At 41.9% G+C, this 25,190-nt stretch overlaps 2 protein-coding genes across 4 annotated transcripts; both read right to left on the bottom strand.

Moving 5' to 3' along the window:
- Positions 1–215: 215 nt before the first annotated feature.
- On the bottom strand, positions 216–7,210 carry LOC308045911 (keratinocyte-associated transmembrane protein 2). 2 transcript variants are annotated; one of them, XM_080353454.1, is made up of 3 exons: positions 7,076–7,210; positions 3,532–4,130; positions 216–1,782 (listed from the first exon to the last, which is right to left on the bottom strand). In XM_080353454.1, exons 1-3 carry the CDS (start codon positions 7,173–7,175, stop codon positions 1,651–1,653), a joined length of 831 nt encoding a protein of 276 aa, XP_080209580.1. In that variant the 5' UTR covers positions 7,176–7,210; the 3' UTR covers positions 216–1,650. The 2 variants fall into 2 exon arrangements, with proteins under 2 accessions (XP_080209580.1, XP_080209581.1); XM_080353455.1 differs by lacking the exon at positions 7,076–7,210 and adding an exon at positions 4,220–4,448.
- A 1,041-nt stretch (positions 7,211–8,251) lies between these two features.
- On the bottom strand, positions 8,252–24,377 carry VDAC1 (voltage dependent anion channel 1). Of its 2 annotated transcripts, none has more exons than XM_080353221.1 (9): positions 24,286–24,377; positions 17,732–17,801; positions 17,147–17,196; positions 16,025–16,177; positions 15,882–15,934; positions 12,947–13,174; positions 10,554–10,704; positions 10,040–10,097; positions 8,252–9,219 (listed from the first exon to the last, which is right to left on the bottom strand). In XM_080353221.1, exons 2-9 carry the CDS (start codon positions 17,796–17,798, stop codon positions 9,128–9,130), a joined length of 852 nt encoding a protein of 283 aa, XP_080209347.1. In that variant the 5' UTR covers positions 17,799–17,801; positions 24,286–24,377; the 3' UTR covers positions 8,252–9,127. The 2 variants fall into 2 exon arrangements, with proteins under 2 accessions (XP_080209347.1, XP_080209348.1); XM_080353222.1 differs by lacking the exon at positions 24,286–24,377 and adding an exon at positions 18,275–18,307.
- Positions 24,378–25,190: the final 813 nt, after the last annotated feature.

Raw genomic sequence — 25,190 nt, 5'->3', positions numbered from 1 at the left:
AAATGATTTCATTAAAGCCTTGCTATCTACCCTACACCCTATTTAAGAGATGTATAAAACAAAACTCTGTACACCCCCTACACAGAGAGGAATTTAATCAGCAACATAAAAGGCGGTTTTGAACTGGTTGCCCAATCCCAAGCGGAAGTAAGCTCTTTATCGGAACGTACTGTAGACAAGCAGTGAAAGAGTTTAAAAAAACCACAAGCTTATTATTGTCATTTATTTTAAAAACCTTATTCAAAATACTAATTGATACAAGTCCAAATACCATAAAAATTACTGCAAGAAAAGAGTTTTGGGATATTTCGTTTGTGCTTTACTGCTTGCGGTTACAAAAAGAATGCATTTAACAGTAGGATTTAGAACTTTTAGCTCTCCATTTGTAAGGTAGCTCATGCCTCCAGCCTCCCCATGCCAACAGCAGTAAAACTGATTTTTCCAAAATGTTACATAACTACTTGAATACCAAGTCATTAATTATGGGGTTCTGATCCACCATTATTTACATATTTATCGGTCTGAAAACTAAATCACAAACAGAATGTACAGAAAACTAAGATTTTATATTTTACAACTCATAAAAACATAAATAATGAAAGTACAAAGGACAACATTAAAAAAAACCCTACAGTACCAGTAACTTGATTTACATTAATGCATAAATGTTTGTCAAAAATTAGAGTGCGCTGACCACAGCCTGGCAGCCCCATACACCGTCACTTTCATCTGCCTGTTACCTGGGTCAGAATAACAACAAAATAAATTATTCTTACATTCTCAGCCCTCTCCCATTTAGAATACAGCAAATCACATAACTGTTTCCCAAGTGTCCTAAAATTCAACAGAAAGCTTCAATTTATTGAAAGCCTGTCAACTATCTATGTTAGTAAGATTATACAAGGCTTATTTTCCATTCATTAATTACAAAGATAATAAAAGAGTCATAAATACAGTTAGAGAAAAAAAAATGGTCAATAAGCTGCATACCTTGACAAAGACCTTGACTATTTTAAAGAAATATATGGCATATAACTTCTGAAATAAAATGGTTTATACATAATTACTTTTAAATTATTTACAGCATGAACACATCCAGAAATTATGAAGTTGCCATGCTAGCTCTTCTGCCTAGAAGAGGATCGAGATATGGAACAAGAAAACAGAACAAATTAAAAAGAAAAAAACCAAGAAACTCAGATGAAAGTTTGCAGCATCAGGATTTAAACACAGAAAAAAGTAATTTTAAGTTTGCAGTACAGAGGGATTTATGATCCATAAAAGTGATTAGCAAAGAGATCATTAATTTGATTTAGTAATGACAAAGTCATTCATTTATTAGGCCTAAAACAGTTTATGCTTATTTTTGTATTACCACTATTAAGACTGCTCCAGATAGAAGGGATGCTGCTTAATGAATGGAAAGAGCACTGATTATTAAACTCTGTATAGTTGATATAAAACCTGAACAAAGTAGCAAACAGATGTATCATGCCCTTGATCTTGCACGAGATTTAATCTCAAAATCACCCAGGTCAAAGAGAGTAAATCTCATTTTGGTACAAGCAGCATATTTAGAATACCTGAATATCATTACATGACTAGGCAGGCAAAGAGTGTTAAGTTCAGCAAACTCAAATCACAGTGCTTTCAAAATACATAGTCGTTTGTTATTTTCAGGGAAGGCATTGCTTCATTAACATTTTGATCCAAACGATGATATTCTACTGTCCTAGAGCACAGGCCATCCCTCCATCTTCGACTCTGAACCAACAAGAAGATCTGAAAGAAAAAGCAGCCAACTTACATCGTGGTATGCAGAAATATTTTGGGGTTGAGAGACAGCGTAAGAGTTTTATTGCTATCACGGTTCTACCCCTGGGCAGTGGCAACGGTGTTACTGTTGCTATAACACATGGCACCAGGAGTCATCCATTTCCCTAATGTCCTTGTCACCAAGTAATGGGCAACCTCGGCTGCAGTTTGGCAAAACCACAGCATTCAACCCATGTGTCTTTCGGTAAAGACAGGTGTGTAGCTTCTGAAGTACTGCACATTACAGGCTATTAAACTATCCCCAGATGGTGACATTTGTTAGTTTATTTATCTTACCTACCCTGGCATTTCACTCACTGAAAATAATTGTATTACTGGCGCTGAAACAAAAGGAAATAGAAGCAGCAATGGTGTAACTTGATAAACTTTTTCTGTATTACAGCTCAGTGCCCCCTTCAGCAACATCAGCAGAGCAGTTAAAGAGGTTATATGATAAATCACCCACGTGATCGTATTTCTAAATGTTTATCATTTTCATCCTATGTAGCCTTGTTTCTTACTGACTTTACTAGACAGGGCAACTACACTTGCAAAAGGGGAAATGGGATGGTGTAAGTGGGCACAGGGTAAAAATAAAGGAGAACCTAAACTAATTTGACTGTTGTTTCACAGAAATACGTACCACTGTCTACGTGTTCAAAGTACTAGTGTATTTTCTGCTCCTCAAATTATTTCTGAATGCTAAAATGTAATATCAACAGATAGCTTTTCATTTACCCAAATGACAGTACAAGCATCATCTCACTTATGTAGCAAAGGCATTTTTTTAATCACTTACTTGAACTTCCCTCAAAGTTAAATTTTCAAATGTAACACAGTCTTCAATATTTTCCTCTATAAACACTTAGCAATGCATATTCCAGATACGCCACTGTAATGTAAAGTATAAGTTTGGCGGGTTTTTTAGCTGTGTTCTTTTCAGAGTCCTCCAAATCCTCAACCAAACCAGTGTTCTCTAAAAGAATAAACACTAAATTTTCCTCATACCTAAACCCATAACCTATTATTTAATTGCAAATTTGTGTATGCATCTGTACAGGGTCTGGCTGGGCTGGAGTTAATTTTCTATGCTAGCAATATGTTTTAAAATAACACTAATCAGGCTACTTCTGAGATACAGAGAATTAGTTTGTACTGAAAAAGCAGTTACCTGAAAACACTAACTGTGGGTTTCTCTACATCTGGAAAAAGTGTTAAAAATTTCCTAAAATTTCGTAGTTATATCACAGATCTCCCGAGGGCTTAAATCCCACCTTAAAGTGAACACTTTTTACGAGGGTTACCACAGTTACAACAAGAACATTCTCACGTCATTTGGGATTAAACCTTCCTTAATTTGCTGCTTAGAATCCTGTGCAGAAACAAAATTAGTTAATCAATCACCTTCACTCCACGTGCCTCAGGTTTCATTGACAGAACTCCTGTTGTACACTGCCAGTGCCCATTACTGAACTGATTGATTACATACGTTATCAATTAATTGATCTTCTAATCGAAAATGTCTGATTCAAGTTTATTTTCATTGAACAGATAAAAATGACAGTAATGATCTGCGTACCAGTGTAAAAAGACTAAGTGATCAATGATTTTGTTCTCCAAAATGCTAAACTCCTCTTTTATAAAAAAGTGTACACACAACGTAACTTCACTTTTAATACTAAAGCTGTTACTCTCACCCTTCCCCAGCATACCTACCTTCCTCTTATTGTGATAGGTGACATAAACAACAGCTACTAAGAAGGCAACTACAACCAGATGAAAAAAGAAATGGGTGTCTTCTTCTTCCAACCCTGTGACAGATACATCTTTTATCTTCTCATCAAGGGTCTTTATCTCCTCATTGTAATTACTAATGGTGTCAGAATCATCATCTTCTGGCAGCTCTAGGTCTGGGTTGTATCTGGCATTTGGTGTCATTTCATAAGTAGGATAATCATCTACTCCATCTGACTCCATAGTTTCTTTTATGATGGGTGGTGAACTATTTAGTGTGTCTTTCACATCTGTTAGAAGATCTTCTTCCTCAATTCTAGTATCTTCAGAAGCATCAACATCCATTTGAGATACAGGATTAGCAGTCACCACGGGAGAGGGAACGTATGGCAGAGAATCAGCTCTTGCTGTAGACGGTTTTACTGTGGTCACAGAACTGATTTTAGCTGTTATTGGGCTCACGTCTTTTTTTGGTGAGGTTATGCTCTGCAAGCCATCTGTCAAATTTCGGGATCTGTTTAGTGTGTCATTCTCACTCTTAGAAGAAATATTTTTCTGAAGCATCTCCACTCTCACAGAATCTGAGAAAAGGATGAAAAACAGTCTATATTAAGGCACCAACCTCTCGCAATACTTCAGTTATAAATGAAAATTATTGCAAGGCACTTACTTTATAGACAAGAAATCATATGATGAACAGGGCATATTTCACACTGCAAACTTTTTATAGTTCACATGCAGAAACACACACTCCTTTACTTCAGCAACTTCAAAAGAGAAGTCTTGAGTAGGACAGGACTTAAAGCCTGGAAGCACATGCTTACTAGATTAGCATGCCAAAGTGTCCTTGAAAACATTAGCATGCATATTTTCCAGACAGAGAACTTCAGAGATGTGTCCTCCCTCCTTCTGTGGATTTATGATGCCTTGTACAATCATGCATGATAAGTATTTTCTCCATCATCAGACTCTTTCTGTCACAAAAATTGCTGAGGTTTATTGAGGAAGATGTTCTCACTAAAGCTTTTCCTGCAGTTAAAAGTTTTTCAGTCTTTCATCATTGCATATTTTGTCAACAAAAATTAGAATACACTGCACTGTCTCCTTCAGTCATGTCACAAGGTCCTAGGACCTCTTCCCAGGCACCTACTTTTAATTTAATTTGTAGAAACAGAAAAAGATTTCCAACCTTACATTAACTCGAACAAAACTACTATACCACAGGTTAAAAAAAAAAGCTGAAGAAAGGGCAATCTGACTGCAGATGCTCCTGTAGGAAAGCCTTTTGTCAGCAGCAAGTTATTATAACGGAGAAAGTCAGTGAAAGTGCTACATAACAGTGCAGCCTTGGGCAAATGCATAATCTCTCCAATGTTAGGATGCCTCTTCAGAACTAGATAAAAAACAAGGTGAGTATTAAAGCTACATGCAGGGCACATCACCCTCTTCTCTACCCAAAGCAAGGTAAAACCAGATGTATAAGGAGCCAATTTTTTTTAACCCTAAAAGAAATAGCAAAGAGCAAACTATTCATGTTTACAGCATGTCGCCTCCAGATTAAAATCAGGAGGCACTTTAAAAATCAAGAACACATTTTAGACTTTCAGTACACAACATAACCTAAAATAGTGGAACCATGCTTGCCTTGTATTTGGCATGCCAAACTTTTTTTAATTTTCTGTTTTAAAAAAGTAAGAATACTCCTATTAAGAGCTCCCAAGTTCACTGGAAAGTTACAGGTTCCAGAAATGGAGCATTCAATCAGCTGCTTGTGTCAAATTACTTATAAGTAAAATATTATACAGGGGACATTGAATCATGTTATTCATGAAACGTATATTTACAGAGGATCAGTTACAACAGACTTCTTGCTGTTTACATGGTACACGTTCCCAGTATGAACTGCCCTTTAATTAACTGAACCAGAAAAGACTCAACTAATCCCATTTGAATCAGACATTATGGTGCCCCTCTGTTAAAGTTTCAAGTAATCTATTTTATGTCTAACACACTCATGACTGTTGAAGAAATTACTAGCCTGAATTATCGTACCAATGTTAACTTGTTCAGCTCTTGTACAGAACAAGTTTAGGGAATTATTATCTCCCTTCAGCAGTCAGCTAATTGCATACGTGGAGATAAACAAGGAAAGGCAGCTGCAAGGTAGTTTCAAATTTATAGCTAGTTGGCACATTACAAGTGAATAGACAAAAAGTATTAAAAAGTAATAGTTAAACTGATTGAAATACAAACAAGCATATTTTTCCTATAGAAGTCCACTGCATGTGTCCTTACACTTCCAATGATTCTTAAACTCATTTTAACATGGAAAGTTTAGAAGGATGTATGCCTAAATGCAAAGGACTCCCACCAGCTAATGGTACAGCTTCAGAGTGAGAAATAATAACTTCCTCTGATTCCTAAAAGAAGTGATTTATTGTTTTAATGGGAGAAGCCAGCTTAGCAACTACACCACAACTGATTTATGATATCCACCCGGAACTATGTGGCATTATAAAGGGTGGTTTCACTGTTTACAGTTACACAACACTGTCGGATGATGTCAGACGCAGTGCCTGGACTCCAGAGATGCCTCAGCTTCAGACAGAGATATTAATGCTCCGTCACAGGGATAGAACTAGCAGCACAGCCCTCTTAGTAAACACTGTAAGTAAAAACATGTAACATGGTCAAAAATCACTTTCAGAAAAGTTACTTTTTAGAAAGCAAGTTGTTCTGTGATTTCCGAAGTGAAAAACTCTTTGTCTCCTACATGTGTGCATCCCACATCCTGAACCTCTTCCTTCATTTCCGCCTACCCATGAGAGCAGGTGCAGGGCAACACAAACAGAGCCGGTTCCGATGTTCTGACCGATGAGCAAGAGAGGAACCGCCGGCTCAGAACAGCCTTCAGGAATTCCCCTTCTCTCATTGCCCAACCAATACTCCATCTAAAACAAAGCGGAATTCACTGCACTTGAACTATGTATTTCTGATAGCACTTGGTTACAGTTGGTCTGTAGGTTGAAGGGAAGTGGGAGAAAGAAAAAGGACTTAACTAGGAGTCTACCCACAAAAAAAACGTAATTTATTTTCTGGAGCAGGGGGGGGAGGGGGGGACTAAAAGCAGGCACCCAACTAGAACAATTAAAACGAAAGATTAAGTCTGATGAGTGCAGCAGGCCGCTAAACTGACCATCGCAGCAGCAGAAGCAGGTGAACACCCGCCAAGACGCTCTCCCGCACACCCGCCGAGCCGGCAGCACCTTCCGCGGCCGCGCTGCCCTCAGCGCTGCCCCCGGCCGCCCGCCCACACGGCGGCGACAAAATGCGGCCGAGGCCGGTTCCCGAGGCCGGTTCGCAGCCCCTGCGCACAGCCGGGCAGGCGGGCCCCACCGGCCCTTATGCCCAAACGCGCTGCAGTCGGAGTCCGGTGACAGACCGGCGGGGCGGCCGCACAGCGCCCACAGCCCCCGCCCTTACAGCCGCCCGGCCCGGGCCGGCCCGCCCCCCCCGCCCTGCTCACCGGAGGCCTCCTGCCCGCGGGCCGCCAGGGCCCAACCGCAGAGCAGCAGCAGGCAGAGAGCGCGGCCCGCCGGGACGCCCCGCTCGCCGGCGGCCGCCATCTTCCCCGGCACCCCGCACCGACGTGGCGATGGCTCCGCCCCTGGCGTCGCGCGGGAGGGCGGATCCCTCCACGCCGCCGGTGAAGTGGCTGCGCATGCGCCTGGGCGGGAAAGGGGGAGAGGGGTAACGCCTCGGGTGTCGGGGCGAGCGGCACAATGACAGGAAATAAGGGGTTTCCTGCTTCCTTCAGAGGTTGACATTAGGGCTTGGGTCCTCCGAGCACCGTCACAGCCCTAGGGTTCATCAGAGCCCGTGTGCGTGACTGGGTTTTGCTCTGTGCAGAGTCCGATAGGTGTGTGGCAAAATGCTTTCCTGTTCTCACCTCATGTGCGGCAGTGCCAGCCCTGAGAGAAGCCTTGAAGCTGATGACGGGAGAGCGAATCCCAAAACACGGATGTCCCAAGCATGAGAGAAACAAGGTGGAGCCCAAAGGCTTAGGCAGACACTGAGAACAGCAGACAGCACAGCACCCAGGAACACATGTTAACTTTGAGCTTTTGCCACCTTACTGTGAGCTGGTTGCACATGGTTTGTTTAAATCGGTGAAGTCTGGAAGCAGACCACTTCTCCCACAAGTGTTCTGTTAAATATTTGAGATAAAGCATACTAAGAAATACTCAGGAAAGACTCGTACTAAGAGTGACCGCAGAGGGTGTTGCACAATTTGCGGCTGGCACTGGAGCAGATCAACGGTTTCACAGAGCGGTGACACCATTGCCTCACCAGCACGTCCCGTCTGCCCCTGCCACAACGTATCAAAAACCAGAGTTTTAGTGAAAAGCCACCAAAGTTTATCCCAACAAACAGCTGTTCATTGTTCACACCTATTTGTTTATAGAAAGGTAATTCAAAATCGGTGAACTCTGCAATGAAAGAAAGATAAACAAGTCAAACACTTCATATGCACAGTTGCCAGAGCTTAGCGACCACTAAGAACATGGCCATGTCTGGAACTTAAATCTACCAAGTATTTGTTGCTTGTGTGGTACAAAATACACACTAAGATGTTGACAGTCTGCTTCTAGAGCTGAGAATTAATATGAAATTGTTTTCACAATAAAGGCAAAGTAAAAGGTGATGTTTCAATATTTTATTCAAGTTGGGATCGGGTTTTGTATCCATTTTTAGTAGTGTCAAGTACAGCATTTTAGGGTCTAGTTCCACACAAAATGGAAGACTCTCTAAAAATGTACCCATTTAGTTGCTAAAAAAAAGTGGTAATAAAACAAAAGTCCATTTTCACTTTAGTGATGCAACTATGTGATGGCAGTTAGAAAGACTCTTCCCTGATTATGGCCCCATCTTACAGCTTTCCAGTCAGTGCAAGGGAAAGGAACCACAACACAGGACAGGTAGTATTGGCTGAGTCACGACAAACCTCCTCCGCAACCAACTGATACAAGGTAGACAACCTAAAGCATTCTGGAGACAGCTGTAGGTGTAAGGTAACCAAAAAAGACAAACTATCATGAAATGCCTATCTAAAATTAAAAAGAATAATAATAATCCCTTTTCAGACAAGTTTGCACATTCCATGAATTGAAACCTCAAGTGGCAGAACATTTTGCTTACGGAATTAGCAGTACAATATAGTGGTCTGCAATTCTTAATGGCTCAGTTTTTATACCACATTATGATATTCCTTGTGCGGTCAATACATTAGTGAAGGTAATCAATACCTTCCTATTTCCTATCATGTGGCAGCTGACAGATGTGATGGGTAGTAACGTTAAAAAAAAAAAAAAAAAAGCTGGAAATAGGATTTTTTTTATGCTTTTGTCTCCACTTCTTTAACAACAACATCATTTTTAAAGCTTAGCTGTCTTGAACCCGGACTAGCAGGACTGATACTTAGCAATACTCGCATCCCAGACATAAAACACTGAAAGGTACACTATATTCTGAAGGTAGCTATGCTGTATTTTCAAATTAGCGATTGTAGAATCACTCCTTATCCTTGAAATTCCAATCCGAGACCAAGTTTGTGAGCACCTGCATTGACATTCTTGCCATCCAGCAAAGCTGACAAAGTCATTTTGATACCTGTGAAACAGAGAAAATGAGGGAAAAGACAACTGTTAAAACTTGGAATGAGCTTTATGGTCAGGAAGTGCAGTGTCTGTGCTGCTGCTTTGATTTCTTGGGTAGGTAGGTTAACGTAATTTGGCAGCGAACCTTTTAAGGACTGGGAATTTTAAAGCACTTTGCAGACATGAAATCTTTCCGAATTATGGAAGTTATAATAAACCATGGTGATAGATTCAGCTTTTTATCACTCCAAGTAATTAAACCTCTTAGCTCACTGCTGCTGGTCTATTGATTAATCTAATTTTAGAGTCCAGTATTATGAAAAATTGGGACCCTGACACATATCCACCTTTCTAAACCACTTTAAAATCCAGGTATGAAAAGGCCCAAGCCCTGTCTACTGTAATATCTCATGTCAATCATCTTGGTATTCTGGCAGCAGATTTATGAGACTATAGCAGGAACATCGTCCTCTTCCTGAACCAGGGGACCTTGAGAAACTCACATTTTCAAGCAAAAATAAACTCAGTAATAGGAAGACTCTGAAAGTACTAAAATCACATTTACTTATCTGTGAAACAACTAATTGTAGGTATATTTTGCATCAATATATAAGAGCATCTGACTGGTCAGTGGATAGTGGTATCTAATAATTCTGCTTCCAACAGACATCCAAAATCAACAGAGCAGTCCCTGGAAAAGTTCGTCACTGACTTAGCAAGTGGAACAGCAGAATTACAAAATGGTTCACATTTTCTCACCAAAAAAAACCTCTTTGATATTTCCAGGCTAAAATAGCATTTATTGATTCTGAATTTCTTCTGCATAAACTTACCTGGCTTTAAAGTCTGAGTGTATCCTAATCCGATCAGACTGGAGTTGTTCACTTTAGCCTTAAAGGGAAAAAAAACCCATATGTAAATAATTTAGTATCTTTCTTCCAAGTCCTTCCTGCTTGAAAATTAAGTGGCACCTTTTAAGCAGGTAAAGGATTTTATGTTTTCAATCACAAAAAAAAAAAATCTAGAGTGAATTTTGCCATAACTTAAACTCAAAATCTCAGTAAATCTACAGTCACTATAGAAAACAATGTTTTTATTACATATTTTTTAATATTTTCAACACTGACATGAAAAATTCTCAAAATAGTAATATGATAAAACATTCTGTGTCACTTTTAGGAAAAACCCAATAGTTGTGCTCTCGTGCTGCCAAAACCAGGACAAACACATACATGTGCCAACTCTACATCACAAAACCATCAAAACCCGGCTTTGTTGATGTAAAGGTTGCTGCACGCTTCCATTACGAGAGCCTATTTTCAAATGCACATCACCGTCCACACTCACAGAAAAAGAGGCATCTTGGTCAATCTGGTACTTGGCCGCTATTCCAAAGCGGGTGTTGCTATTCCCAGCTGTCCAAGCAAGATTCACAGCGGTTTCCAGTTTATCATTCACCTTCTGGTAAATGGAGCCGCCAAATTCTGTACCATCGTTCCTGGAAGGAATGCATTAGTCTGGTATTAAACTGCACCCCAAAACAATCATCTTTTTTTTTTGACAGAAAGATCTGTATTTGTAGAACATTCACTTATACCCATTTAATATCCCTGTAACAACTAAGACAGAGACATTAGGCCAGATGGGTTATGAAGTCATTTTTTAAATGCTTAAATCCATTGATGGTTACTGTATTTCAACAAACAATTTGTGAAACTGAAAAAAAAGCCATGACAGACTATCAAAAACAGACTAATGACAGCTTCCAAGTTCAAGCAATAGTAGCAGCCTTTGAAATCTGTAGAGCAATTCTTCCAGAAAACACTACAACACATACTTCAGATAAGACTGAAGCTCACATATAACTGAATGTTCTTGGCTTTCAAGAAAAGGAGGGATTAAAAAGGACTGAGGAGAGCTGGTTCTAAAGGCAGATTTTGTGCAAGATTCCAACACAGCTCTGTCTTGACCTGCAACATTGGGGGGGGTCTGAGCTAGGCTTAAAAAATTAGTAAAGCCATATTTAAAACTAGAAATTATCCAGCTCTACCTCCCTTTAGTTACTGTTTATTATTAAAAAAAAATATATATATGAAAAAGGCAAGCCTCTTTAATTCTAACAGTCATAATAGCACTTTTCAGATGCAGATTAAAAAAACATTATCATCCCTTGAAAATTAATATATTAAGGCCCCATTAAGGGAAGTAACTTCCTGAAGTCCCCAGCTGGTCTGTGAAACAGCCAGGAAAAAAAGACGATGCCTCAAGCCCCACCTAGTTACATTATCAGCTCTGCCACAGCGTCCCTATGAAACGCTGCGCTGCCTGGATACAAAGGCCAAGCAGGCGAGTGATGGAGTACCACACACAACTACTTCTGGGGTTATATAAAAACTCAGACACGTTTCAAAGCTGAAACACATCAAATACCTAAGTAATCTATTAATATCAATAAATAAGATTACTATCCATATCACATATTTATGATTTTGCCTGTCAATTGGTAGAGTATGAATATTAAAAAAACAAACTCTGTGTCCTCCTGAAGATTTATCACCCACATACAATAACAGCAACCTCAGAAACAGACCCTTGGGAATCCAAGAAACAGTACAGTCCAATCTGAGCACCTGCTGCTGTTACAAAGTTATTTTCTGCAGTTGCTTTAATTAAGGGTAATAATAATTACAGCATTTTATAGCAAAAGCCAATAATACAATGTTTTGAACTACTGCAGTATAACAAAGTTGAAAGTTATTGTGCTTGAAGGAACAACTCCTAACACTGAGTGGAGGGGGACCCCGCATATTGTTTTGATGAATTTCTTCTGCCTGCATTTTTGTGCTTTGGCAATCCTTCAAACATACTGTCTGGGCTGTGAAGTTTCAATTGTTCTTTGAGCCATGTGAGCTTCCTAAAACAGATCTCTGCAAAACAGCATGAAACAGAACAGAAAGTCTTTGAAGAAAGAGCTCCAGGAAAGCAGAGCAGTTGTTCAGTCCCTAAACGCGAACAGCCTGCAATGGCTCAGCTACATGTGAAATATCCAGTTATCCAAGGGAATGGATTAAGGGTTGCCTAATCTTAAAAATCTGTCTTCTCCAAAGGCATAAGTGGCTTTTTTAACAGGAACAGGAGACAGAGGAATAAAGGTTTTCATGGAATTTGGTCCTGGTTTCCCACTGCCCATGCATTCAGGAAGGACAAATGCTTGTGTAAATAGATTATTAGGAGCTACAATACTAAAAGAAACTCTTACACCGTATCTCTTCCAGTACTAAAACAAACCCACTCCGTATCTCTTCCATTCATTCCCTTTTGTCTGTTCTTGTTCATCCTCTGATTAACTCTTTCATCTACAGATCAAACCACCATTTTGTTAGATTTTGATATGTGCAAAAGGAAGGCATTACTGTTATTTCATGAAGAATATTTTTATAACCCCCTTGTTTCATTATGCCACTAATAGACTCTAATAATCATTATCTGTCAGAAGGATAGATACTGGATGCTTGGGTGCTCAGTGAGTTCCAGCTCCTTTCATCATGCATTCCCTCATATAACTGAAAGAAAAGTTAATGCAGCTAAAAAAAAATGCAATTCACCATCTGAAATGAAGAAGTCATTTCAAATCCACCATTTCCTCTTTCACCACTGCTGAAACTCCATCCTTTTCATTGTTCTAATAAGCAGTAAAATCCTTTCAAATTCCTTTTTAATGCCCATCTGCCAATACTTACACATTGGTATGAAGCTGGAAGTCATCAGTCTTATAGCCAACAGCAAAGTTGCTCTGGGTTATTCTTGACTTCGCTGTCTCAAAATTCATTTGGTAACCTGCCAGCCACCCGTCATAGCCAACCACCAGGGCTCCGTGTATTGTAGGACCAGCAATATCAAAATCCATGTCGCAGCCAACGTTGATGTGTTCCCTTTTGTATCCTGTCTTAACTTTAGCGCTCTTTTTCCTAAAGAGAAAAGAAATAATCTCATATCTTTGAACGGATACGCTCATAGGCAGCAATTTAATAAAATCAGTTACTTTAGCTCAGTGTAATAGTCATTGAAGACAAAGTATACGGATCTGGACAGCCACATGGTATGTCACCTTCTTACCTTTTGCATTTGAAAAAAACTCATTCAGCCACAGTGAATTACTTGCAATCAAGTAATAAAATGTGGTGTGACACCCCAGTGAGCACTTCTGGGCTGTGCTCTGAAGAGCAGCGGCACAATAAGCCAGATTGGAGGTGACAAAAACAAATCCTCATCAACTAATCTGATGGGTTTGGAAGTTTGGTAGAGACATGGAACCTGTAGCAGTTTACAAGTTTGCCATGCAAAGTCAATAGTAGTTGGCCTGTCCCAAACAAATAACTTTTAGAAAAACCTAGTGAACTGGGTAATTTAATTTACTGTGACAGACATCAAGAAATGACTTTGCCTCCAGCATCCTAAGGGAAAGTCTCTGCTGCTAAGGAAGGAGGCTGCTTCAGTGGCTCTGACACCCCCTTCTCTCCTTAGGATGCTTTATGAAGTTAAATGGTTACAGCCATGAGAAAGGCTGCCAGGGTAACACAGAAATAAACTCTCCTGCCTCACTTTTTTCTTGTTATACTACTGGCCAGGTCAGTGTTCTCCCATTTATTCTCAGGTCTGTTTATATCAAGGGTTCAGATCCTCACAAGACAAGAGAGTTGCATCTAATATATTCAGCTACTCTTATTTAAGATTTATTTCTTCTCTTTTTACCTTACAAGAGTCTTCTGTGTTTGACCAAATCTTTTACTGAGATCTTTCTGGAAAAGTCAGGCTAATTTGAAATTTCAAATCAACCTTCCACTTCAGCTAGCAAAAATGGTCTCCAAGAACTATTTCAATGTTGTATCAGACTCACATAGAGATTGCTCTCTTTTTTTGTTGTTTCAGACTCAGGAACTTCTTGTGTTTTGCAAAACCAGAAATAAAAAGCAAGAGTGCCAAAAGCACTAGCTTTAGCTTGTCTGCAACTTCTGTAGAAGTCAGCAGTACCTGTCCCACCAAAGTCAATAGGGACAGAGCCAAGCTAACACGGGGCACTCCTACATATGACTTGCCCTGTTGAAAGACTCTTCACAGTCAGTAAGTAGGAAGGAAGCGGGAGAAGGTGTCTTATATTCAAACACGATGCATCCCTAAACCTAAACCAGGTCATACCAGGATTGAATTTCACTCAATTTATTCCGATTATAACAGTGCCACAATGAGACTGTTATAACTCAGATACTATAGTGTCTGTGAAGTGCCTAAGAAATAGCTGTAGAACTGTAATTTGTCATTCCTGTACAGTTTTTTTCTTTTTTACTTTTTTAAGGAACCTACTGATGTCTCTGTTAAGTTTAATGGAATTTTACAGAAGGACAAAGCAGACCATAAAACAAGATATGAGTCAAAGAAACAAGGAATTGGTTACTTATGAGAGGAAACTGAAGGACAAATCCAGAGATAAAACTTGAAGAATATGCACACAGTAACAAACCATGAAATTTGGCAAGGACTAGTGGTATACTGTGAAATTTTGGTGAGCCACCCTAATTATACACTTATTTTAATGCAAAAACATCGAAGGCTACCCGCCTCCAGGAGAAGACCCCTACACTCACTCAGCACGCGTAGATGATTTTACATTTACTCTACCTTTAAACCGAGCTGAGAAAAGTTTGAATCAATAGACTTAAGTAGGTGGAAACGTGTAAATATTGGGAGTGGTCATAAAATGAAAATGTACAAATGTATTATACAATTGTTTCCCGGTGTGCCAGCTTCACAATAGATTGCCTAGCACCCCTTTCTGTGCAGAACTGTGAGTAAAGCAAATACCTCAACCCTGTGAGTTGATTGATACCTGCATGCCAGGGCACAATGCCACCTTTTTGGGACAACACTACCAGCTAAGAAATAATTACCAACAGACACTAGAGATTATTCTGGTTAATAAATATAAAAAATATCTAGTTGATGTAGAATTGGGAATGGACTGGAAGCAGGTGACAGCAGCATGCTGCTCTGGGAAGCTAACATGCAGAATATTGTGACTCACTGGCAGCATTGCCTGCAAAAAGATAATCAGGGAAAAAAAATAAACCAACATCTAGACCTACAGCTGCTGCTTAATTCCTCTGGCCCACATAAAACGTGGCATCCAATCGCTGTGTCAGAAATACTCATCCACCAAGGCACGCTGCGGCCAGCGGGAATTCAGATGATAAATTCAGCTCGGGAGAAGAGCCCAATTACTGTGTCGACCTATTAGAGCCGTGGCCAACTGGCTCCCGGAGCTTGTTAAGCTTTGCATTACAGCTGACTTGTTTAGCGCTTTTATTCAGACAGTAGCTCATCCTCTGACATGGCCAGAAATAAGCAACAGGGGTACAAACAAAACCTTTTCTTCTCACCCTAATTCTGACCGTAATTGTCAAGTTACTGTATTTAAAAGTTTGTTTGCTGTATCTTAGGATTAAAAAGGGATTGCTGATACTAAGATTTAAATCAGATGTACATGATTTCATCATGCATAGGCTGATTATTACTGTTGCGATATCTTAGGACAGAAGGAGTAAAGAAGCAAGACAGTATTCTGGAAAACTAAAATTAAAAATGCCCTTTTTTTGTCACTTGAGCTTGCTCACTTCTTACCCGGTGTTAGGAGAGAAGGAGGAGTCAAAGGTCAGCTTCAGGCCACGTGCAGGCTGAAGAGAAAATAAATTCACTGGTTGGATTCATAATTAGAGATTGTAATAAATTAATTTGTAAATTGCATTTTTTGAGCCAAAAACTACCTTATCTTCAAGAGTAATGTCAGTGCCTAGTGTGTTGTCGGTGTTCCACTTTTCTGTGAAGATCAATCCATATTCCACCCATTTGTATTTTGTTTCCAAACTACCATTAACTTTGCTCGTTTCTGAGTTTGCTGAACCTGAGCTTGTAAATTCCTAAAAGGAAAAAATAAATATTATGTATATACACAATATATATCTATTTACAAAAATATATATATTTGCAGGTAGGCAAATACTTGTAGAACATATTAGTCATTGTAATTTGTGATATTATTCAATATTGCTACATTCTCAGCAGATTTAAGAACACCTTTGCTAGTCACTAATATCAACACACACTTGCCCCACAAGAAACGTCAGTGTCTGGGAGAAAAAGCATTGCCTGCTAAGGGAATGGCTGTGGGACAGGAACGTGGATAACTCTTACCAAAATAACACAGAATTAGGTGCTGGTTTGCACAAGCTGTATCAGTGAATCGGCATACAAGCCTGCAAATGCTTCATAGAGATATTCTAAATATTAGCTCCAATATACAGTTACATTGTAGCTACACTTGTTTAGAGACTGGTAAGAAAAAGAGCCTACAGCACATTTAGAAACGATACTGTCTGAAATTCTGACCACAGGACACAACTGTGTGCGAGCTCACTTCTAAAACTGATTATCGACAAAACATTATTCTAAAATGCTCATTAAGAGACCCCGAGAGAGTTTGTGCCCCATGCGAGAACAGGGCTAAACCAAAACCTTTCCAGGAAGAAACCAACGAGGGAGCACAACCTCTCAGAACTTGAAACCAGCGTATTTCTGCTCACTCAAACCAGTAAAGCAAGAGGAAGGCACTGACTCGTCCTCTGAGCACAGGCCAAGGCGATGGCCTCAAGTAGCAACATGATTTTTTATAGTAAGTAATTATCACAGTTGCGAAGGAGCCCTTCATTGTGTCTTCCACTCTAATTTGTGCACAGTCTCATGTATTACACAAAAATTAAAAATGCAAAGTAGCTTGGAAGGTTATAAAATGTTAAGGAGGGAGTAAGGGATTCGACTTTTAGAAAGAAATACACAGTAAACACAAGAACATTGCGATGTTTTAGATTTCAATGTCTTTCCAAACTCACCAGTCCATTTTCAGATTTTGTTTTCAAATCAAGTTTTACTAAACCAAAACCTACAAGATAAGGAAAAAGTATGAATTACATACATGTTAATTTGAAAAACGTTTCCAATTTATTTCTTAAAATTCCCTTCTAAAAATCCTGTGAACTATTAAAAAAATAAACCAAGGGTACACTTATCAAACCATATGTTTTATGAAGCAGATTACACAGCTCATACTCACTTCAGATAGCACTTGACTGATTAATGCTACTGACCTCAGCAGTATAATTGGGACCAAATTAGGTAATAAGATCTTTGTTCATACTGAGCAGCACTTTATTCATAAGCAACTTACTGACATCAATGATACTATTCATGATATAAGGAAATCGTCAAAATAAAACACACAAGGAACAGGAAGAATTTTGTCAAAAGAAGTTAGCCTCTCTCTCCAGACAGCAAGGGCAAGGTGAAGCTACAACAGAAAAGTCTCTGGATTCTAATGGAAATTATTGGAATATTTATCAAAGAGAAATAATCAAATCCTAGCAGTTTCGGGAATCAGGTACACAGTGAAAGACTAAATTTATTTTGGCTTTATTTACCAAATCCCTTGTTGAAAACGTCTCTGGCAGGTTTGCCCAGATCAGCATAAGTAGGTGGAACAGCCATTTTCTGGAAGGGAACAGGAAAAAAAAAAAAAGGAAATTACAGTGTTCAGAAACTTGTTTAATTAATTTATACAACAAGAAACCTAATTCCATTTCAGCCAATTTGATCTGATTTTGCTCATTAGCCAGCAGAAGCAATCACCATGCATTTGTCACTGAGGCTGTACGGCTGAATAACAGGTTGCACACCAAATATATACACACATATATATATAGACAGAGAGAGATACATATGTTATCAGTATAACTGCATGAATGAACAACTTATTTTTGTAAAACAATTTCTCAGAAACATTTCTCCTGTTTCTTGCAGCAGATCTATGTATTCTCATGCAAAGCATTAGGTCCCCAAGTCATCGACTTAGGAAATGTAGGCAGGAGAGGCATCGAGCATCAGGAGCATTTCTCTCCCCCTAATTCACAGCAGCAAATGGATATCACATATGTTAGCAAAATCAATAAATGATCATTCTTCACCTTCAGTTTTCTTTTACTTTGGTACTGCTGCTAATGGGTTAAGATGTCTCCTTAGACATTGACCTTTAAGTGTTGTTTGGTTCACGAACTGAGGAAAAAAAAGAGCTTGCTGAGAAATATTAAGACTGAAGGGATAGAATCATAGAATCGTTTGGATTGTAAAAGACCTTTAAGATCATCGAGTCCAACTGTTAACCCAACACTGTCACTAAACCATGTCCCTAAGAACCTCATGTCCACATCTATTAAATGCCTCCAGAGATGGTGACTCCACCACTGCCCTGGGCAGCCTGTTCCAATGCCTGACAACCCTTTCCAGGAAGAAATTGTTCCCAAGACCAACCTCAACCTCCTTTGGTGCAACTTGAGGCCATTTCCTCTTCTCCTGTCACTTGCTACCTGGGAGCAGAGCCCGACACCCCCAGCTCCAAGCTTCAGAGATCAGAAGGTCTCCCCTCAGCTCCTGTTCTCCAGGCTGAACCCCCAGGTCCCTCAGCCGCTCCCATCACACTTGTGTTCCAGCCCCTTCCCCAGCTCCGTTCCCTTCTCTCAACTCGCTCCAGCACCTCAAGGTCTTTCTTGTTGTGACGGGCCCAAAACTGACCCCAGGATTTGAGGTGTCGCCTCACCAGTGTCCAATTCAAGGGGACGATCACTGCCCCAGTCCCGCTGGCCACACTGGTGCTGATATATGGGGTTGTTGTGACCCAAGTGCAGGACCCAGCACTTGGCCTTGTTGAGCCTCAGAGTTGGCCTTGGCCCTTCAATCCAGTCTACAGTGGGATGCTGGGCAGTCAGGAGGTGTGGCCACAACCCTGCTCCAGCCGTCAAATGCAGACTACAGCTCTCTGCAAAGCCCGGGCAGCTCTCTCCATCACGTTTTCTTCAGTAGGGATGCCCACATTGCCACGTGTGCCCTCACTTTCCCATCTCCTGGCAGACCCTGACCATTCTTAGTTCAGTAGCTTCCTGCAAGAAATTCAATGTGTTCCATTTTCTCTGCCACTGAGAAAATTGTCTCATTGTATATGAGAAGAAAGTAGGATCCTGTGAGGCACAAACCAACAAATCTACTTTCCCACCCAAATACACTAATTTGTTCTAGGGAAGCAAATTCAATCTGAAATGATGTACATCTTCTGTCTTTATAGACAAGATTTCATAATTTTTAAGAAGCAAAAGAGAGAAATCATACTAACAAAGCTGGTCCTCTCAATACCAGATGTTGCACTAAAATTCCATACTCCCAAACTTGTTGGTTATGCAAAAGTAATCACCAGCTTATTACTTAAGCATGCAAATGCTTAAAAAATTGCCTGCCAATCCTTACTCCAGACTATTCAGTGTTAGCAGAAAACGATTCCTTTAAACCACAAACAAAACAGCTGGCTCTGAACAGGAGAGATGCTCCAAATCATCCCCTCTGGCTGTAGACCCAGGTGCAGGTCTCTGGGTGAGCAAACCACCCCATGACTGTCACAGAGGGAGTCTCAGCAGTCGCTCAGCGCCTCAAGCACTCCATCCAACAAGTTGCTGCCTGTTAAAGCAGGATATTTCTATGGCATAAATGAAGAATCCCTGTCCTAGAGGGAACAAAACAGATCTGGTGGCTAAATAAAAGCAATTAGTCTTCTCAGAACAAGAATAAAGTAGGATACAAGGCCACCACACTATGATGTAGCTTCAGTTGTGGAGGTGACCCGGATGCACCAAGAAGTCTTGTGATCTCTTTCCAGGTATAGTTCAGTAATAAGTTGCAACCCCAAATATGTATGCAGCTAAACAGTTAAATTAAAAAAAGAAAAAACACCACACACATCACACTGAAACCAAGTATCAACAAATTTTTTTTAAGTAATTCTGCTCCTTACTAAAGTCCCTGTAAGCAGCGGCCAGTGACCATCTAGGAGATCATACCCTAAAGCCAGAGCTAAGGCAGGACTCGGGAGAGGGATGGGAGGACTCAGAGGGCTGTGTGTGTATGTGTGTGTTTAGAATCATTGAAAATTACAAATGTTACAAATCCCTGCATCTGAAAACCAAATTAGCTCTGAAAGATAATGCAGCCAGATGCACTTTGGAATCTACCAGGTGTACTTTATCAACAGTTCCTTTGAGTCACTTCATAAAATCAAAATATTTTATTGAAAATTGAATGCTGTATGCTTTTGGGTTGGATTTGGAGCCAAGTTTTGCTCCCACCAACATTTGTGCATGTCCCCTGGATGTGGCCGGGCTCGTTGGAGGGGTGCGCTGTGACAGGCGGCTCCTCCGCTGCAGCCTGGGCTGGGGCTACAGGACAGTTCGAGACACTGAGATCTCCCCTTAGGCAATTACTATAATTAAGGGACAATATTGAAAGCCAAATCCCTGCTGCTTGTAAGGCAAATCATGTAATGCACACAGAGCAAGGTATTTAAAATTGTCTAGTATGGGAAACACTACGAGCTGGGAAGGTGGTGGTGAACTTTGCTGTTATCTGCAACAACAAAAATAATTATTTCTGTTTGCACTGGCTAATCAGAAGCCTCTTGTTTAACAGATGGAAAACAAAACTGATTACATCCTGTGTGAGTGCGGGTTGTAAGACAAGCATGCTTAACAAGGATTCAAACTCTTAAAGGATCAAGAAATGGCCGTGGCCGAGTGCCCTTGCTTTTCACCAGCGGGATCCCAGCACATTAACTCAGATTAGGTTAGGGCTGAAACAAATTCATGGCTTTTATCCTTGTCCAACTGTGCAAATAGCTCAGTGTGTACCTCAGCAGGCCAAGCAGCATATATCGAACGTGTTCTAAGTAGGAAAATACTTTTCTTTTCTTGAGTAGGAAATGCTGTACTGTAAGTCATGACTGAAGAAAACCTGCACTGGGGAGTAAGCTGAAAGTGCTGCTGTGAGCACCACAAACGCCTGATTTGTATCTGTCACCAGGAGAAAAGCTGCCTGTGGGGCTATAGGACCCAGGAGCAGCCCTGGTGAAGATTTCATTAAAGACAAAGCACTTCCAGCAGGCCAAATCTGAGTATTTGCCAGTGTCACAGATGGCAAAGTTTTCATTCTAAGATGCAGTTCTGGGGAATTAAATCAAAATCAGCCCAACAGGCAGCAAATCCCCAGGGTGCTCTTGGCAAACGTAAAGACTGGCTGCAACCAAAGGAAAACTCTTCTCTGCTTGGTAACTCTCTTATGTGCCCAAGTTAAAGTTTCCCTGCACAGACTTATCAATTTTATGATACTACATGAGGGGAAGGAGCAATCTAAAAATTTAAGATAAGAATGAAATCCATTATAAGAACAAAATTCCCATGAAGACAATAGAAGTCTGTCAGATTCAATGCTAAGAAAATAAAAAGGTTGGATTTAACCTTACTCTAGCCACATTTTTTTCCTAATAAATTTGAATTTGTATGTAATTTCTTGATGGTAACAATAGTTCTAGCATTTCAGCTCCCCTTCGCCACAAGCAGTACCCCTGAAAAGACAGTAACTGCAGAGCTGACACATCCCACCGGCGTGTGAGCTGGGAGGCACAGCCAGCATCAGGTTATGAGAGCAGGTACAGTTTGTCCACATGGGGAAAAAGCACACAAGGGTCTTTTGCCTCAAGACTTAAAAATAAAATAAAATAAAAATTATTTCTCATTTATCTCTTTAATTAAAGGAAATACTATTCTTTGGTATGAGACAACTTTAAGCACCTTTCTGGGCCCACAGCCTGTGCAGTGTCACCTCCCAACCAACATGTGATACCAATAAATAGACCACAAAGGCAGGACAGGGCCCAGCTCTCTCCGCATGGCACTGGTGTCCCTGTGCCCCCTCCACATCCCAGGCTGCCAGCTGAGCCAGCTGGTCCTCGCTCCACAGTTTGGGGTTTATGGTCAACAAGGTTCAAAGCCTAATCCTGCAGAGGTTTAAAATCCCACCTACTCGTAAATATGTGAGTAGTCCCACTGCAGTCAAACATCAAGTTTGGCACATTCACAAGTCTTTTGAGAAGCCAGTATAAGTACATGATTTGTAAATACTCTGCATCATGGGACACAATACTTAACAACACTTTTTGCCCCAACTTGGTACTGCGCTATCATATAATCCATGCACCATTATGACTCAAAATTTAGCATTTTGAGTCCACAGGTTCTTTCATGCGTTCCTACCGCAGCTTTGCTTTTGAACCACAGACATGATGGAGCAGATTTAAATACTGGTTTATGCACCATCTCTGTAGCCCAAGAAATGCTGAAGCACAGAGGAGACAAACACCTTAAAAGCATATATAAATATTATGATTTCATCTATACTAATATTTATGGAATTAAAGAAAGACCCTCCTCTTAATTGCACTGGTATAAATTAAGAATGACAACACTGTACAGAAACCCCTCATTAAACTATCACATATAAGTATCAATTAAACAAAGTTGGGGGATACTGCAGCCTGCTGTAGCTACTGTACTTAGTAAAACTGCAAGGGAAGAAGAAAGACCCACATAGCCTGTACATTAATTAAACATTCAGGTTAACTGTCTATTCCTTTCAAATATCTGCAGAGGTGCAGGGCTCAAAAGGGACACGTCCCTCACTCCTGATCCCACTACTGAACACCCAACGCCAGATCAATGGGGACAAATAACTAAAATGGCATTTTTGTTTTCCAGCACAATTCACCACCTTGCTCCGCTCGTGCAAAAAAAGGAGCATTCACCAACCGGAGTGCAGGCTGGGGAGCCGGTGGATGGGTTTTGCTCTACCTGCAGCAGATGTCAAAGCCAAGAGTGCCCACGCTGTGCTCCTGACTGCGCCCGGGGCTGGGGACATCACGCCTGCTGCCATGGCAACCGACAGTGATGTCCCACTCAGCATCACAGGCCCCACGCCACCTGAGACGTGGGCAGGGAAGTGCAGACTGTGGATAAGCGTAAACCTCTAATGGAGAGTCCTGGGGGGAGGGATTACTCTGGGATGTGCAAAAACCCTTTTTTGAAGGAACTATGCCAAAATTTCATAGCTGAAATTCCACGAGACAGGTGATTAGTCAACCATCCACTTCACTGACCAAAACAGACTGCAACACGCTTTTGATCCCGTCTAAGAAACGAGATGGGATCTGTTTCAGCTGGCATCACTATAAATATTCCCCAGAGACACAACCCTGCGTCAGTCAGTATAGATGAGTCAGCTCGGCTTTGCTTTCAGAAACATTTGCTACTTTTTTTTTCTTTCCCTACAAATGCTCAAAGACTGAATGAGTCTTTCACCCTCCAGCAAGAGCTGTTCCCAGGAAGGGCTGTGAGGAGGCAGAACGGAGGCAATGGCACCGCTGCGGCTGGGTCGGGAGGGCAAAACCGAGTCCTCCAGGATTTTTAAAACCGACATTATTTCTCCCCCCCCGCAAGTAAAGCACTACATTTTGACAATAAGCAAAATGAAACAAAAATCAGTCTGGCTGCTTGGGGTGGGGTCTGGGTGCAAGTCAGGATGAATGTGCCCACCTGCAGAAGCTCCCAGCGGTGCGGATGAGCGAGGTGGCCGGGATGTCCTCACCAACCCGAGCAGGTGCGGCCACCCGCGACCTTCGCTCCCCGGCAACGCGACAAACGCTCCGCGCTTGCGGGAGCGTTCGCGGAGAACCTGCCCGCGCCCCCGCGCCCGAGCGACCTTTAAATCCCGGTCACGGGGCCCGCGCCCGGGCGGCTCCGGCCTCCCCGGGGTCCCCGCGCGATGCGCCGGGCAGCGCCACCCGCCTTACCGCACGTAACCGCCCGGCCAGCCGCCGCGGCCACCGCCACCCGCGCCTCGCCAACAGGCCCTCGTTTCATAATGCCCGTTATGATGTTCGAAAACAGTTATTCCCGTTCTGCCAGGCCGCGGATGGCAAACACCCTCCGGGTGGCCGCAGATTGCCCCCGCTCCCACCCGTCACCCGCCACCGGCTGTCGCAGCTCCCCCACGCCGCGGCTCGGAGGGGACGATGCCCGAGACCCCCTAGCGCCCGCCCCAGCACTACCTGCTCCCGCCTCGGCCTCCTCCGGCGGCGGCTGCCCCTGCCCGGCGCCTCCCCGGGCTCTGCGGCGGCGGCTGCGTGACGGCGGGCGGGGCCGGGAGGGGCGGGCCGGGCCGTGCCGTGCCGTGCCTGGCCGCCTCAGGGGGCCGGTGCCCACAGCGGGTCCCGCGTTCCCCCGAGCGGCACCGGGACAACGAGCCGCAGCAGGTCCGGGCCCGGCACCGGGAACCCAGCGGCCCCAGGGCACAGCATCCCCGGGATGTGCCGGTTCCAGCCCCGCAGACACCCAGGGCACCTGCAGCACCTGGGTACTCGGATCCCCTGCTCTGGTGGAAGCTCCTCATTTAGTCAGTTCGTTAAATTAGAATTACCTAGAAAAGAAGGTTGAGGGGAGACTTCATCCCCATGTGCCAGTATTTGAAGGGTGGTTACAATGAAGGAGAGTTCCTTTTTGTAAGGAGTCCCATGGAAAAGCCGAGAGGCCAATGGGTACAAGTTACTCCTGGGGAGATTCTAATCAAATACAAGAGAGAAATTTCTCCTGATAAGAACAATCAGCCATTGGAATAATCTCCCCAGGGAAGTGCTGAATTCCCCAACACTGGACACTGGACAGGGTGCTGGGCCAGACTGGCCTTTTGCCAAGAAAGGTTGGACCAGATGATCCTTGTGGTCCCTTCCAACCTGGTATTTGATGATTCTATATGAGTCTATGATTCCTGATATTCTTGTTGAGACAAGAGCGGTGAGAGTTTGAGCAGGTGAAGCCCTGTGTGGTGGTGAGTGTCTGAAGGAGCCGGGGCCAGCTGTGAGCCCAGGCAGGGCTGAGCCGCAGGGTGCAGAGATGCCCCAGTGAACTAGGGAGCTTTACATCTTTCATAACTCCCACTCGGATATGACTCAGCCTT

Source organism: Nesoenas mayeri, assembly GCF_963082525.1.
Source record: "Nesoenas mayeri genome assembly, chromosome: 14".
Classification (NCBI taxonomy): Eukaryota; Metazoa; Chordata; class Aves; order Columbiformes; family Columbidae; genus Nesoenas; species Nesoenas mayeri.
Note: the sequence above shows the minus strand (reverse complement) of the source record. Positions and strands in the feature narration are given on the sequence as shown.